The sequence below is a fragment of the Cervus elaphus genome, chromosome 11 (genome assembly GCF_910594005.1).
Source record: "Cervus elaphus chromosome 11, mCerEla1.1, whole genome shotgun sequence".
Classification (NCBI taxonomy): Eukaryota; Metazoa; Chordata; class Mammalia; order Artiodactyla; family Cervidae; genus Cervus; species Cervus elaphus.
Genome location: NC_057825.1, coordinates 92,411,919 through 92,427,278, shown reverse-complemented (window position 1 = coordinate 92,427,278; position 15,360 = coordinate 92,411,919). Strand labels below are relative to the sequence as shown.

Genomic DNA, 15,360 nt, shown 5'->3' with positions numbered 1-15,360 from the left:
CATTTGCTGCAACATGGATGGACCTAGAGATTATCATACTAAGTGAAGTCAGACAGAGAACGACAAATATCATATGATGTCACTTATATGTGGAATCTAAAAGAATTATACAAATGAACTTATTTGCAAAACAGAAATAGACTCACAGACATAGAAAACAAGCATGGTTACCAAAAGGGAAAGGGGGTGGGGGTAGGGGATAAATTAGAACTTTGGGATTAACAGATACACTTTACTGTATGTGAAATAGAAAAACAACAAGGACCTAACATATAACACAGGGAACTATAGTCAATATCTTATAATAACCTACAGTGGAAAAGAATCTAAACAAGAATATATATAACTGAATCACTTTGCTGTACACTGAAACTGACACAACATCGTAAATCGACTACTTCAGTAAAAAAATTTTAAAAAGAAATGCAGAATTTGGGCCCCTTCCCAGACCTGCTGAATTAGAACCTGCATTCTAACAGGATTCCCAAGGTACTTGTATGCTCATTAGAGTTTGAGATACGCTAGTGTAGAGGTATGTACTCTACTTTAAAAATCAGAGAAAAGAAAGTATAGAATGACCAAGTTGGAAAAGAGCCTTCAGAGATCCACTCCACGTCTTCAACGGGTGTTCTCAGAGCCATTGTAAGGGAAGAGGCCATATCCCCTCATACAAAAAGAATGGGACCCACATGCACAGAGCTGTTTACCAGCATTGAGACCTCAGACAAGTCCAACTACCCCTGAGCCACACGGTTCTATATGACTGTAGGGTGGAGGCTCATCAACACACAGGGCACAAATAACCTAGGAGCTTCCATGGCCAGGCCACCCTGCTGGTGGTGTGTATTCAGGCAGCAGTATTTTTAAAAATCTCTCTAGGCAATTCTAATAAACAGTCAAAGTTGAAAACCAAGCTACAGAACATGGATTCTCTCCACATTTCTATGTTCTACTCAAGGTGAAAGGGAGCTTAATTTCTAGCTATAGTCATTAAAAACACAAAATCAAGTTCAGGTCTTGGGCTTACTATTTCAATATTTGGATTCCCAAAATAGTTGCAAGGACAACTGAAGACGTACCCATAGTGAAGCTGTTGAGTATCCTAGACTTTTTAAAAATCAAGTTCTCAAGGGATGCTGGTAGCAGGAGTCTAGTTCTGGCATTGCCTTGAACCTGCTTTTCTGCAGACTGTGCTCAGGTTAGTTGAGACCTTGTCTATGTATAGAGCTTTTTTTTTTTTGTAATGAAGGTAATTTTTGAGGTAAAAATGGGCAATTTGAGTGATTAAATAGGAGAAAGACTCTCAGGGAGAAGATTAAGCATCTCCTGACCAAAACATTTGGACCTTCCTTTGATTTCTTCCTTGCAAACCCTTATGTTAATACAACTTTTAGAAAAACTTTGGAGGGATATCAAAGAGACTTGGATCTAAGCATAATTTAAATAATGTTCTCCCAAACATATTTCCCAATTAAAGATGTCTGCTATACCTTTGTGAGTCTCCAAGGCAAGTCCCTGAGTCTCTGCTCCAGCCCCCTGTTTTCAGTCTTCACCTCCCAGGACTCCTCTAATCAAACCTTCCCATCCTTCAGAGTTTGAAATAGTTAGCAGCTGCAAGCTATCATATATACAGTGGATAAACAACAAGGTCCTGTTAATAGCACAGGGAACTTTATTCAATGTCCTATAATAAACTATAATGGAAAACAATATGAAAAGTTTATATATATATACATATACATATATATATATAGCTTCCCTGGTGGCTCAGACAGTAAAGAATCCACCTGCAATGTAGAGACCTGGGTTTGATCCCTGGGTTGGGAAGATCCCCTGGAGGAGGGCATGGCAATCCACTCCAGTATTCTTGCCTGGAGAATCAGCATGGACAGAGGATCCTGGTGGGCTACAGTCTATGGGGTCACAAAGAGTCAGACATGACTGAGTGACTAAACAGAGCAAAGTACACAGCACATTAGTTCAGTTCAGTTGCTCAGTCGTGTCCGACTCTTTGCGACCCCATGGACTGCAGCACACTAGGCTTCCCTGTCTATCACCAGCTCCCGGAGATTGTTCAAACTCATGTCCATCGAGTCAGTGATGCCATCCAACCATCTCATCCTCTGTCATCCTCTTCTCCTCCTGCCTTCAATCTTTCCCAGAATCAGGGTCTTTTCCAATGAGTCAATTCTTTGCCACAGGTGGCCAAGTATTGGAGTTTCAGCTTCAGCATCAGTCCTTCCAATGAATATTCAGAACTGATTTCCTTTAGGATGGACTGGATGGATCTCCTTGCAGTCCAAGGGACTCTCAAGAGTCTTCTCCAACATCGCAGCTCAAAAGCATCAATTCTTCAGCACTCAGCTTTCTTTATAGTCCAACTCTCACATCCATACATGACTACTGGAAAAACTATAGCTTTGTCTGTATGAACCTTTGTTGGCAAAGTAATGCCTCTGCTTATTAATATGCTGTCTAGGTTTGTCATAGCTTTTCTTCTAAGGAGCAAGCATCTTTTAATTTCATGGCTGCAGTCACCATCTGCAGTGATTTTGGAGCCCAAGAAAATTAAGTCTGTCACTGTTTCCACTGTTTCCCCATATATTTGCCATGAAGTGATGGGACTGGATGCCATGATCTTAATTTTTTGAATGTTGATTTTAAGCCAGCTTAAATAGTCAATAAACACATGTATATTAGGGAAAAAATCCTCTTCATCCCGTGTCCCTCTAAGCCCCCAAGGTCCTTCCAGGCTCCCAGTTAACTATTCTCAAATGAATGTATTGAATCAAGATGTTAAACATTAATACGGCAAAGTACTCACATGATTGTGTGAAGAGGAAATTTGACAAAGGAAAAGATATTTAACCCCACATGTGGTCAAAAGAATGCAAATATGATATAATTTTTCAATTGCTAAATGAACAAAGGTGAGAAGGAATGACAGTATTAGAGTTTGAGAGACTTCAGAGAAATGTGAGGTCTCCTGTACGCTAGTAGAAATAAGAAGCGGCATGGCTTTCTGGAGAACAGTTTGACCATGTATGTTATACATGTAAAAATGTGCAGACGGGAGCCAAGGATATTCAAACCAAGCTTATTTACAGTACAGAGTAATTAGAAATAATATAAATGTCTACCAAATTAGGATTATTCACATAAATTTTGGTCTGCTCATACAATGGCATGGTAAAGAGCCTTTAAAATGATATGAATATTTATATTTATAGACATAAAATGTCTAACAGGTAATATGGTTCTTTAGCGCTGCATATGGGCTTCCCTGGTGGCTCAGATGGTAAAGAATCTGCCTGCAGTGTGGGAGACTGGGGTTCGGTCCCTGGATGGGAGGAAAGCATGGCAACCCACTCCAGTATTCTTGCCTGGAGAATTCCATGGGTAGAGGAGCCTGTGAGTTTACAGTCCATGGGGTTGCAAAGAGTCAGACACGACTGAGTGACTTTCATCTCATAGATGTGAAAGGATATCCATTAGATACCACATCCTTATATCGTCATTAATATAAAATGTGTGTGTGCATGTGCATGTTCGTGTACACAGAGATCTAATATGTAGGTCATCATAATATCAACCACAGTGTCTTCTGATTGGGAGAGCCTGAATGCCTTTACTTTCTTATTTGCTTATTGTCTCTAAGTTTACAAAAGCAATGCTCTTTCCTTTTACATTTACATAGCTAACACTAACAGAATGTGCATTATGTGCCAGGCACTTCTCTAATTGCTATAAACTATTATTATTCCTGAAGAAAACAAAGGTGGTAAGAGATTGAATAACATGCTCAAAGTCCATAGCTAGTAAATGTGAAGCTGGGATTCAAAACCTGGTTGTCTTGCTCCACAGGCTGCACTCTTACTAGACAGAAAGTGAAAGTGTTAGTTACTCAGTTGTGTCTGACTCTTTGCAACCTCATGGACTGTAGCCCAGCAGGCTCCTCTGTCCATGGAACTCTCCAGGCAAGAATACTGGAGTGAGTAGCCACTCCCTTTTCCAGGGGATCTTCGCCATCCAAAGATCGAACCCAGGTCTCCTGCCTTTCAGGTGGTTGCTTTACCATCTCAGCCACCAGGGAAGAAAAGTCCATAGCTGGTGGATGTGAAGCTGGGGTTCAAACTGCTTGTCTTGCTCCATAGGCTGCACTCTTAAGATACTAATGAACACAATAGAGTGCAAATGTCTTAAATCCTGTCCCCAACAACCTCATACCTCCCTTCAGAAGTAACCATTTAACCATCTGATAGGCATCCATCCAAAACCACTGCCGGATTTGTTCAGACTCATGTGTAAAGACGTCTATGCACACATGCGTGTTTCTCTTCTTGTTATAAAATGGGATGATATTGTCCATCCTGTCAGTATGCATAGTTCATCCTCATACTTTTTATCTCTGAGGGGTATTCCATGGCATGGACGTATGGAATTGATATGACAAAGTCCTTACTGAACACTGGTGGTTTCCAATTCTTCACCCTAATGGACAAAGCTGAAGTGAGCATCTCCTAGTATCCACATTACTGTGTGCAGGTGTGCAATGATACTCCTGTGATAACTTCCTAGAATTGGAACAACTGGGTTGAAAGACAAAAGAGGCTCCCCAATTCCTCACCTCAAGGAGGCTGCTGTGTGGTTACACTATATATATATATACATATATATATATATATATATATATACACACACAAACACACACTATATAAATATACATGCACACTATATATATATATACACACACATACTATGTACATACATACAGTATATGAGTACCCATCTCCCCAAGTTTCCACCAACACAGGAAGTTTTAAATTTCTGCCAGTACAAGAAGCAAAGGATGCTATTTCATTTGCAACAACATTTATTTTACATTTATTCATTTTTGGTTCTGCTGGGTCTTTGTTACCATGCAGACTTTTCTCTGGTTGCGGTGAGTGGGGGCTACTCTCTAGTTGTGATGCATGGGCTTGTCATTGCAGCGGCTTCCCTTGTTGCTGAGCACAGGCTTAAGGGCTTGCATGCTTCAGCAGTTGCAGTAGGCGAGCTCAGTAGCTATAGCTCCTGGGCTCTGGAGCACAGGCTCAATGGCTGTGGCACGCGAGCTTAGCTGCTCCTCGGTGGGTGGAATCTTCTGGGATCGGGGATCAAACATGTGTCTCCTGCATTGGCAGGTGGATTCCTTACCACTGGGCCACGTGGGAAGCCCACAACAACATTCTTTAAATGTTCTTGATTAGTACGAGAGTTGAACATCTTTTCAGAAGTTTATTAGCCATCTTCATTTCTTTTCAGAATTGCTCACTTTTCAGTTGGGAACTTTAGAGTTAGTCACAGCCCAAAAATATTCCCATAGGATTTTGATCAGTTTGAGTAGTTTGAAGCTATTCAGTAATTTGAGGTCAACATTTAATAAAACTGAGCCAGCAGGTCTCCAGCCAGGAGTCTTTGCCTCCTTGTGGGTCTTCTGGCTGTCCAGCGCTGCCCCCTGCAGAGGAGTTACAGGCCAGCGCTGCCTCTGCCAGTGGCCCAAGGCCTTCCCACGTGGCCCTCCCCATCAGCCTATGATCCCGAGGCTTCTAGAAAAGACAAATTCTTACACATCTTTGGTTTAATTTCTTTCCTCCCATAAATTACATTTGGATTTTAACTTGAACTTTCAGAACAAAAATCCAAGTGTGATTCATGGAAACCTCAGGCCCTACAGTAGAACTCTGGGGAAATGATCCCCTCTCCCAGCAAACCATACCCTCATAAGGCAGGCGCTGAACACACATGTGACCAGTAGACAGGTAACTAGGATCCAGAGGATGGTTTGTTTTTTTAAAGAGCTCTATTTTTGTAGGATACCATAAAGTTCCCTTGTTTTAAGTGTATTAATTAAACGATTTTTAGTAAATGTGCAGAGTTGTGCCACCATCACTAAATCCAATTTTGTAACATATCCAATAAAGCAATTATCCTCCAATTAGAAAATAAATAAAAGGGAAAAAAAAGAATAGTCTTGACACCCATTTCTGGTCATTCTCGGCTGCCCCTTTGCCCTGAGCATGCCCTGAGCATGGCCACATCAGGAGGAGTGAAGGACGAGTCCCCAGGAGACCCTCTGCCAGTGAGTGGTGGGCCAAAGCCCCCACAGTGCGCAGGGCATGACCTGCAAGCCAGCATCCCTCTCCTGAACAGGCCCAGCTGGGGGCTCCTCCTGAGGGCAAAGGCCATGCTAAGCCCCATCCTTCCCTCTCCAGGTGGATAAAGTTTGAAGAAAAGGTAGAGGAAGGAGGCGAACGCTGGAGCAAGCCCCACGTGTCCACACTGTCCTTGCACAGCCTCTTTGAGCTCCGCACCTGCCTGCAGACGGGAACCGTGTTGCTGGATTTGGACGGCGGCTCCTTACCACAGATCATAGGTGAGGCAAGGGCTGCTGCGGCCCCGCAGACCAGGGCAGCATGCCCCTTCCCCTGCCCCGTCTCCTGCCCACCCTTGGTCTGAGTGGCATGCCCACCTCTGATGCCTGCCTAATTCTGTGGAGACCAGGCTTTGGGTCTTAAGCTCCCAAAGCAGCGTCACAGTCGCTCCTAGTTTCAGACGCCTATAGAGAGGGCAAGATCAGCCTCTGAAATGCCGTTCAGCAATGGAATGAAAGGGAGAGGGCTTCTGAGCATGGTTGGAAACACCCATTGCCATGGCAACCTGTTTCTTATCAGGGTAAATGGATCATCACTCAGCTTCAGGAAATTACTTCTCCTTTGATGGAGTGGCAAAGGAAGGGAGTAGCTTGCCTTACTGTCCCTGAAACTCCTCGTGAATTTTGTTTTAGCACATTCAGTTTTACCAGAAGTATGCTGCCCCTAATACTTGTCTAAAAAGAATTCACACTAGGACTAAAACCACTTAGCATAGTACCTTGTGCTTCTTAGGGTGTTTCATGGTTACAATTTCATTTATTTTCCACAATATTATTGATAGAGCAGTGAATCCTATACCCATACATGCATGCACACATGCACCCACAATGCACTCACATGTACCACGTCTGCACACATGTGCCCACATGCACATACCATGCACCCCCGTGCACACACATGCACGAACTCCCACAGACATGCACATGCACTTTTACATATAAGGAGGCTGACGGTTCATGACTGGTCCAAATTTTCAGTTTGTGGCAAGGGTTGGGACTATTTCTACATTCCGTGCCTCCTTTAGTTCACTTTTAATCCCACAAATCACAGGTGAAACTGAAGACCCCCACACCCCTGGTCATTCTGCCCCTCGGTGGACAAGGCGTGTTTGTTTCCCACTTAGACGATGTCATTGAGAAGCAAATTGAGGATGGCCTCCTTCGGCCAGAGCTCCGCGAGAGGGTCAGCTACGTCCTCCTGAGGAGACATCGCCACCAAACCACAAAGCCCATCCACCGCTCCTTGGCTGACATTGGAAAGGCGGTCTCCTCCACCAGCAGTGAGTTGGGCCATACACTTGTTCTTTGCACACATCTCAAATCTACAACCCTCCACTCTTGATATCCCAGAGTCGAGATGCCCAGATTCTAGCCTCGCTGGACCTGTCAGATAATTGCAGGAATCAGTACCAAACAGATAATGCTGCTACATGAAGAGACTTGAGGAATCTCTTTAGAGGAATTATTTAAAAATGGAAGACATTTAGCCTGCAGCAGGTACATATGTGGCACTTACCTTGTTCCAGGCCGAGTGCGCCCCAGGTGTATAGAGTCATCCTCACAAGAAGCCCGTGGCCAGCTATTGCTCTCATCAACCCCAGAGCGGGAGGCTGAGGCTTGGAGAGGTTAAGTTACTTGCCTCGGGTCAAATGACCAGTATGTTGTGGAACCAGGAGTGAACCTAGGTCATCTACAACACCCAATGCCTATTTAATCAGTTGTGTAGCTATTCCTCTTTCAACAGTGCAGGTATTTTCTCTAATCACATTCACACTATTCACTTGCTTCAAGAGATTCTGAAAAACAAGAACAAAATCCAAAACAACCAAACCATCCTTTCTTCCTCGAAAGGGAAGAGATCTGTCTTGCAGCCTAGCTTTATTCAGGTGAAGTGATTGTAAACGAGGACTGTGTTCATGGAAGAAGCTGCATCACTGCTGCGAGTCTGCTGGAGTTAAATCCCTTCTGTGCCTCCCAGGTCGCAGCCCAGCACGGAGCCCGGCGGCCGGCCCGAGCCTACACCACTCCACTGAAGACCTGAGGGTGCGGCAAAGTGCGAATTACGGCCGTCTGTGTGAGTTTCTTCTTTCCCCGCCACGGTGCAGCCTCTTTGTTCTGGCTGGGGTCACTCTGAAGTCAACTTTCATACTTTCATAGCAGAGGAGGTAAAGCCCAGGGTCTGTCTAGGATTCTCAGGCATCAGAAGAAATCTAATATTCACCCTAAACCCTGGGCTGCCCTCATAGTCTAACTTACTACCAAAATATTCTAAATAATTACTCCAAAAAATGCAACTGGTGGAGTTGCAGCCCGCACAGGGGCCTGTGAGGGGCACGGCCACAGACCGCGCTCTGTCAGGCAGTTTGTCAGGGATGAACAGACGGGTAAACTGATAGGGGAAAAAAAAGAGGGAATTTGGGAAGTGAAAATAAAAAGCAGTGCGAAGGAGTATTTTCCTTTGCACACTTGCACTAAAATGACAAGTTATGGACAAGCACAGCCCAGGGCTGCGCCGCTGACCAGGCCAGAGGAATGCTTCGGGACAGCAATGGCGATGCGACCACAGCTACAGCGGGGGTGTGCCGCAGTCTTTGCTGTCTGTTCTCAGTGACCCCAGGATATGTTTAGTCTCCCTGGCCTTGGTCATTCTGCAGGGCAGTGCTGGCAGTCAGAGGCGGTGAATGGCTTTGGCGTGAGCCTTCTGCTCATTTAGTCACTGCGTATGAAGTCGCCCTGTGCCAACGTTGCCATGGTGGGAACCTGGATAAAAGGCATGAATAAGTGGTTACAACTTTGTGTGCACACACCCCCTCCTGCAAGACAGCACCTGGGAAGGCTCAAAGAGGAGGAGACACTTGCCTGAGTCTTGGAGAATAAATAGAAGTCTTCCAGTAGCTTGGTCTTTAGAACAAAGGAAACAAACAGCGGGTGATGGGAAGGCGCTGTGAAGGGCACCGCATATTCAGGGAAAAACCGCGCTTCAGTTCACCAGGGATGTAGGATAAAAAGGAAAGGGTCCAAATCGAAGGGGGCCTGAGTGTCTTGCAAAAGGCCCAGCCTTTATTCTGAGGGTAATGAGTTCTCCTGAGAAGTCTGATGCGGGCACATACCATGATCAGAAATAAGCTAGAAGGGACTGAATGATTGGGAGCAAGAGATGGGGGCCGTGTTCAGGCAATGAGAGCGAGAATGGAAAGAGAAGGATGCTGGTGGAATTCAGCGAATGGTGGGAAGTGGGAAAAGAGGACGAGAAGGGAGTTGAAGCTGGCTCCAAGGTCTGCTGATTGCCTGTGGACACGTGGGATAGGGCATTGGGTGATGTAGGGTCTATAGAGGGAGGGATTTGATGGAAGACAACGAGTTTTGTTTCCTAGTGTGTGGAGTCTGAGGTGCCAGGCAGGGCTGCTCAGAGAAATCTGGAGCTGAGGGGAGAGATCTGGGCTGGAGACACAACCTGGGCACCCCCGGCACAGATGTGGATGGGGAAGAAACAGAAGTGGGTGGAATTGACCAAGGAGGAGTGGGTGAGGGCTCTGGAGGGTTTGAGTGCAAAGCAAATACAGAAAAAGCCCAGTCCGAGAGGATCCTGGATGGAAATAAAGGAAAGCAAAGTCTGGCAGCACAGGGGCTCCACAGACCACAGGAAGCCTGAGGGGGCTCACTGGATTTGGCTGCTGGTGGGGAATGAGAGCTGACCTTCTCCTGCCTTAATGCAGCAAGGAACTGTCGGCCATGGGGAGCACCACCTGCCTCCCCTCTGCCAGCCCAAATCCCCAGCCCTCTTAAAGACTCGCATGGGTCAAGGCAGACAGACATGAAACTGCTCTTCTCTCTCCAACAGAGTCGAAGCTTAGTGACACCTGGCTCCTCACCCAGTAGGGCATCTGTGTTCCTCCCCACCTGCAGGGCCTGTGCAGAGCAGACATCTTAGTCTCTAAGAAGGCAGGCTCGGACCAGGGAGTAGCATTTTGAAGGAGTGAGAAGGAAGCAGTAGAACCTGGGGTTCAGCAACTCTTTTAAGAAAACTGCCATTGAAAGAAAGAAAAGAGAGAGGATGCTAGCTGAAAGGCCCTGCAGGATAATGGGGGAGTTTGCTTTGGTTGTGAAGATGGGAAAAGCCTGTGTAGAGACCAAACAAAGGGAACTGAGAGATCCCGTTTTCCCCTGATGGACCTCCTTTTCCTTTTCTCCTAGGTCACGCCCAGAGCAGAAGCATGAATGATATTTCTCTCACCCTAAACACCGACCAGGTAGAAAACCCCTGCCTTTGGCTGCAGTGGAGGGCCAGGGCAGGAAGAAGTCTTTGGTTTTAGGGGTGGGGAACTCTATGGGCAAAACTCTAGTCCCATGAAAAAGTGGGGTCCCCAGAAAGGACACAGGTGGGCCTCTGGGCAGCCATGGTGACCAACCCTCCATCACCTGGGCTGTGTGCTAGGCCCTGGGGACAGAGAAATGTGATCAGATGAGGTGTCAGCTGTCCTTGAACTGGGAATTTATTGAAGAGACTGCCACACAGAGTTTGCCTCCTGCATGACCCATCCACAAGCACTTTGAATGATGAAGCGGGGACTTGCGTGGGTAGAGAAGCAATGGAGCCTTCCTGTGGAGACGTTAATGGTAGTGAATCAGCTGGACTGAGCAATAGTGTATTATCTTCTCCTTGGCTGGTGCTGGATAAAGTCAATTCTTGTTTCTCACCAGCTTGGCTGAAACCTTGATGTGGTCAGAATCCCACAAACAGCCCTGGAGCCCCATGACTATGCCCCTGAGGGAAGCCCACAGGAGGCTGCTCTCAATTCCAAACACTCACACCTCAGGGGCAGAAGGTCTCAAGGACCCCTACCCTGGGCCCTCAGGAGTGGAAAGGAAGGTGAAGAAGGACATCTGAAATTTGGAGAGCTTGGGTGACTTCCAAGGGTTCAAGGCAGCCCCAAGTTTGGGAGCAGGCAAAACAAAAGCATTCCCTCAAGTCAGTGAAGTCAGGGTCTGGATGGCCTTTTGGTGGCCAAAATGGTAAAACAACAATAACAACATCAACCAACATTTGAGGTCCACATATTGCATGCACTACACTATGCAGGGCATTTTCTGTGCATCATGAAGGTACTATGTCATCTTCCCTCCAAAGATGAGAGCATAAATGCAGTTAAATAACATGCCCAAGTTCATGCAGCTGAAAGGTGGCATGACCATGCTTCGATCCAGACAGTCTGACTCTAGAGCCCTTAATTTGGGACTGACTTAGGAAGGAGTACCCTGGAATATTATTTAGAGAAGAACCCCACTTTACTGTAGTCACGGGCAGACAGTTGAGCCGTGACAAGAAACCACTGACCAGTGAAAGTTTTTCACAACCTATTTTTTTACTGCCTAAGTGGTAACGAGAATACTATCCACTCCTTTCCCCAAGCAGAGCCGCCTTTCACTGAGGGGCTGGAGCCCAACGCCAGGCACAGCGTCCAGTTCTCCTCACCGGCTGTAGGATGCTGCTTCTCAGTGTTTGAGGCAGCAGTTGGCTCGCTGTGGGGACAACAGTTAGTACAACAGTGGGTTTCTTTAGGTTCATCCTTTTTTTACCACTCCACATTGGCCCTGAGTTCCAGTGAGTCCCCAGTGGGCAGAGGTGGATTCAGACAGTGTGGCTATGTGCAGTGACTTGGCAGAGCTGGACTAGAGTCCCCCGGGTTTAGGCAGTGGGGTCAGCAGGACCCTGGTTAGACAGGCCCTCATCCAGACCATCACCCAGCCAGAATGCTCTCATGGTCCATTGCTGGGGTACTACCACCCCCGCCTCCTTACTGGGACCACAGGCCCTGTTTTCGCTCCTCTCTGCTCCTGGTTACACGTGTGCTTACATGGGCTCTCCCAGGACACTGTGGTTTCAAAACCTTGTTCTCCAGGACACTCCTACCACCGACCTCTGCTCCAGTCCCCTAGAGCTTCTCCCTGCCCGGTGCCCGGGGACGTGGAGTTGGCAGGCGGACAGTGGCTGCCCTGGTGTGCTCAGCCCTCCATCCTGAAGAACCCTGCTTATGAATCAGCTGACAGAGCTTGGGACAAAGGGACTTTTTGAGTTCTGGGGATTCTGGCCTTCCCATTAACACCTGCTGTTGCTTCTTCTCACTGCATTAGGGTCCTCGGTGTTGTTGCCTGGGTGGTTAGCGACAGTTTTATGTTTCTGAGTGGTTTTAAGAGATTATAAGGGTGTAGCCCTTACTCAGGAGCCCTTCTGAGGGCTGGTAGAGCCCCAGCCCAGTCTGTATCACCTCCTCCATGAGTCAAATCAGGAAATGGCTGTGGGCCCAAAGGGGAAAGACCCATGGGCCCAAAGGGGCCATGCCCATGCCTACAGCAGACCCCTTTCTAGGGACAGAGGAACTTATCTTCACTGAGCTTCTGTGCTCACAGGAGAGACTCCCATCAGGTGGGGAGTGGGTGGCAAAATTGTGGCACCCAAGGATCTCTCTGAAGCACTTGCTTGCTCCTCCTGGGCCCTTTCTTCCTTTGTCAGCTACTGTGGACTCCCACCAGCCCCGTGCTACCCAAAGAGTCCCTCCCCACCTCTTTCTATGAAACTGTCTCTGTCCCTTGCCCACCCCTTGCTACCCAGAGGGAAAGTGATCTGAAAAACTAACGCACCCTAAGATGTTCAAGATGAAGAACAGCATGTATGTGACCACCCCTGGGCATTTTCTTCATTTGAGCGGACTCGGGAGGAGTCAGTGTCCTATCCATAGCATGGAAGTAATAACCACAGAGAGCGGGCAGGGGTCTTGTATCCAGCACCCCTCACATCAGACCCCCCTCACTCTGCCTATTTGACCTTTCTGCCCTGAATAGACGCCAGCCAGAGGGACTAGCTGGAGGGCACTTCAATAGTCTCAGCTGGAAAGGCTCAGAAGCTACGAGTTTCCTGGAGGTCCCCTGGGGGTAACTTGGGGGCACAGAAGTCTCCCATAGACTTGGACCCACAGGTACAGGGATTCTCATCAGCCAGGATGCTGGTGGCAAAGAGAAAACAAAGTCTGTCCACTCTGCCCATCAGGATGATTTTGTTCCTCCCACAGCCACCAGGGTGAAGGCAAAGACGGAGGGCTGGGCGACGGAGTGTATGAGCCAAGACCCCCGTCTGATTGAGCTGCAGCTGGGGGACGAAACCTGCTGTCCAGCAGGCCTGGCTCTCTTCTCTGACCCCTCAGCTCATACTTCAGTAGAACAAGGAATGTCCTGGGGGGTCAAGTCATTGCCTGCTCCTTCCCATCTATGAAAGGCTTAGTTGGTCCCTAGGGTTAACCAACTTTGAGTCTCCTCATCTGCAGACTGCAGGAGAGTGTTGGGCTATTTCCTTCAGTCTCTAGAGAAACGCTGGGAGAATTTTGTAAGGTTAGGCCTCCACAGTAGTCTGAATGAGCTGAGTAAGAGCCAAAACCACCGCATATGAGTACCCATGGGTATCTCATGTCCCCCTCACTGACCAGCGGAAAAACAAATTCATGAAGAAGATCCCCAAGGACTCAGAAGCCTCCAACGTGCTTGTGGGTGAGGTGGACTTCCTGGACCAGCCGTTCATTGCCTTCGTACGTCTCATCCAGTCAGCCATGCTGGGAGGTGTGACCGAGGTGCCTGTACCCACCAGGTGAGCGCCGATGACATCCGCCCACCACACCCACCCTCGGGTGGCCAGCTGTCCGTGCAGTCAGCCAGCAGTGCTGCTGGAGACACCCCTAAAATGAAGAAGGAAAATTAGGGAACTGGCTGGGGAGGGAGATCTGACTGGGGAAGAGTTTTATAGAGTTTATTTAAAATAATCATAAACAAGAAGTAGCCAACATGTGGGAGGGGGGTTGTTGGGTGAGTTCTGGGACACCAGGGCATGGTGAGGATGCCTAGGCAGAAGTGAAGAGGAATGTATCTCCAAAGCAAATATGGGATTCATGGGAGCAAATGTGGGAGGTGTTTATGGTCAGTTAAAAAGAGAGTGGATACTATTTCGGACCAGAAAATCCTCTCTAGCTGGTTTTATTTTTCCTTCTCACTTTCTTCCTCCTCCTCCATCTTCTTTGCAGATTTCTGTTCATACTGCTGGGACCTTCTGGGAGAGCAAAATCCTACAATGAAATTGGCCGTGCCATTGCAACCCTCATGGTGGATGACGTAAGTGCCACGAGAAGCAGGTACTCCTGAATGTCAGGGCTCCTGCATCAAACATTGTGCCTTCATTCATTCACTTATTCAACAATCACATTTGAGCATCTCCTGTATGCCAGGCCCTGTACAGGTGTGAGGATTATGACAAGGGAATAGTCACTGCCCTTTAGGAGCACCAGTCAAGTGGGAGACACAGCCCGACAATCCGAGAGTGAACCACATGCCAACTGCCCGGGCAGTCAGGGGGCCCTTCACACACGATGGAGCTATACAGTTAAGGGTGAGCACAAGCTTAGGAGGCAGGCATTCCAGGCAAAGGGAACCGGGGCCACAGCTCAGAGATGGAGAGCTGGATGCAAGTGGTTTGATATAGACTCAGTGGAAGAGTTTCAAGAGCAGAAGGTGACACCAAACAGGGAGCCTGTAGGCAGAGTTGAGAGTTGACCATCTGTGATGGGGAGACTAGGGGAGTTTAGAAATGAGCATGACCCAATCAGATCTGTAAAGTCAGAAAGAACATGCTGGAGACAGTGCGGAATGATGCAGCCCGACCCTCCAAAGATGAAGGGCTGGGACGTAAAACAGAGTTGAAATACCTGAGCCCCTTTGATTGGGCTGTCCACAGGTTTTCTGAGGAGCTTGCTCTGTGGGAAGCTGAGAGCAGGAAGGTAACTCAACCCAGGTCAGATGACTGGGATACAGAGACCTGGCTTTCAGGTCCAGGAGGCACCTTTCTTTGAAAGCACATGCAGTGTGCCCCAAGGAGGTGGATGAAATGGGGACGGCAGCAAGGCAGCGGCCCTCTCTCTTCCTACACCTCTCTCCCTGCCAGCTCTTCAGCGATGTGGCCTACAAGGCCCGGAATCGAGAGGATCTGATCGCGGGGATCGATGAGTTTCTGGACGAGGTCATCGTGCTTCCCCCAGGAGAATGGGACCCAAATATCCGAATTGAGCCACCCAAGAAGGTGCCTTCTGCTGACAAGAGGTGTGTGTGAATGAGCCGTGGCAAGCGGGGAA

At 47.6% G+C, this 15,360-nt stretch overlaps 1 protein-coding gene across 2 annotated transcripts in view; it reads left to right on the top strand.

The window, feature by feature from the left end:
- The window catches only part of SLC4A5 (solute carrier family 4 member 5), a 125,904-nt gene that overhangs the window by 77,534 nt on the left and 33,010 nt on the right, over positions 1-15,360 (top strand). For both annotated transcript variants that reach the window (XM_043918414.1, XM_043918415.1), the window contains exons 5-11: positions 6,255-6,415; positions 7,318-7,473; positions 8,172-8,267; positions 10,388-10,443; positions 13,672-13,829; positions 14,260-14,347; positions 15,174-15,328. In XM_043918414.1, coding sequence (XP_043774349.1) covers positions 6,255-6,415; positions 7,318-7,473; positions 8,172-8,267; positions 10,388-10,443; positions 13,672-13,829; positions 14,260-14,347; positions 15,174-15,328 — 870 coding nt within the window. The remainder of the gene's footprint in view (positions 1-6,254; positions 6,416-7,317; positions 7,474-8,171; positions 8,268-10,387; positions 10,444-13,671; positions 13,830-14,259; positions 14,348-15,173; positions 15,329-15,360) is intronic.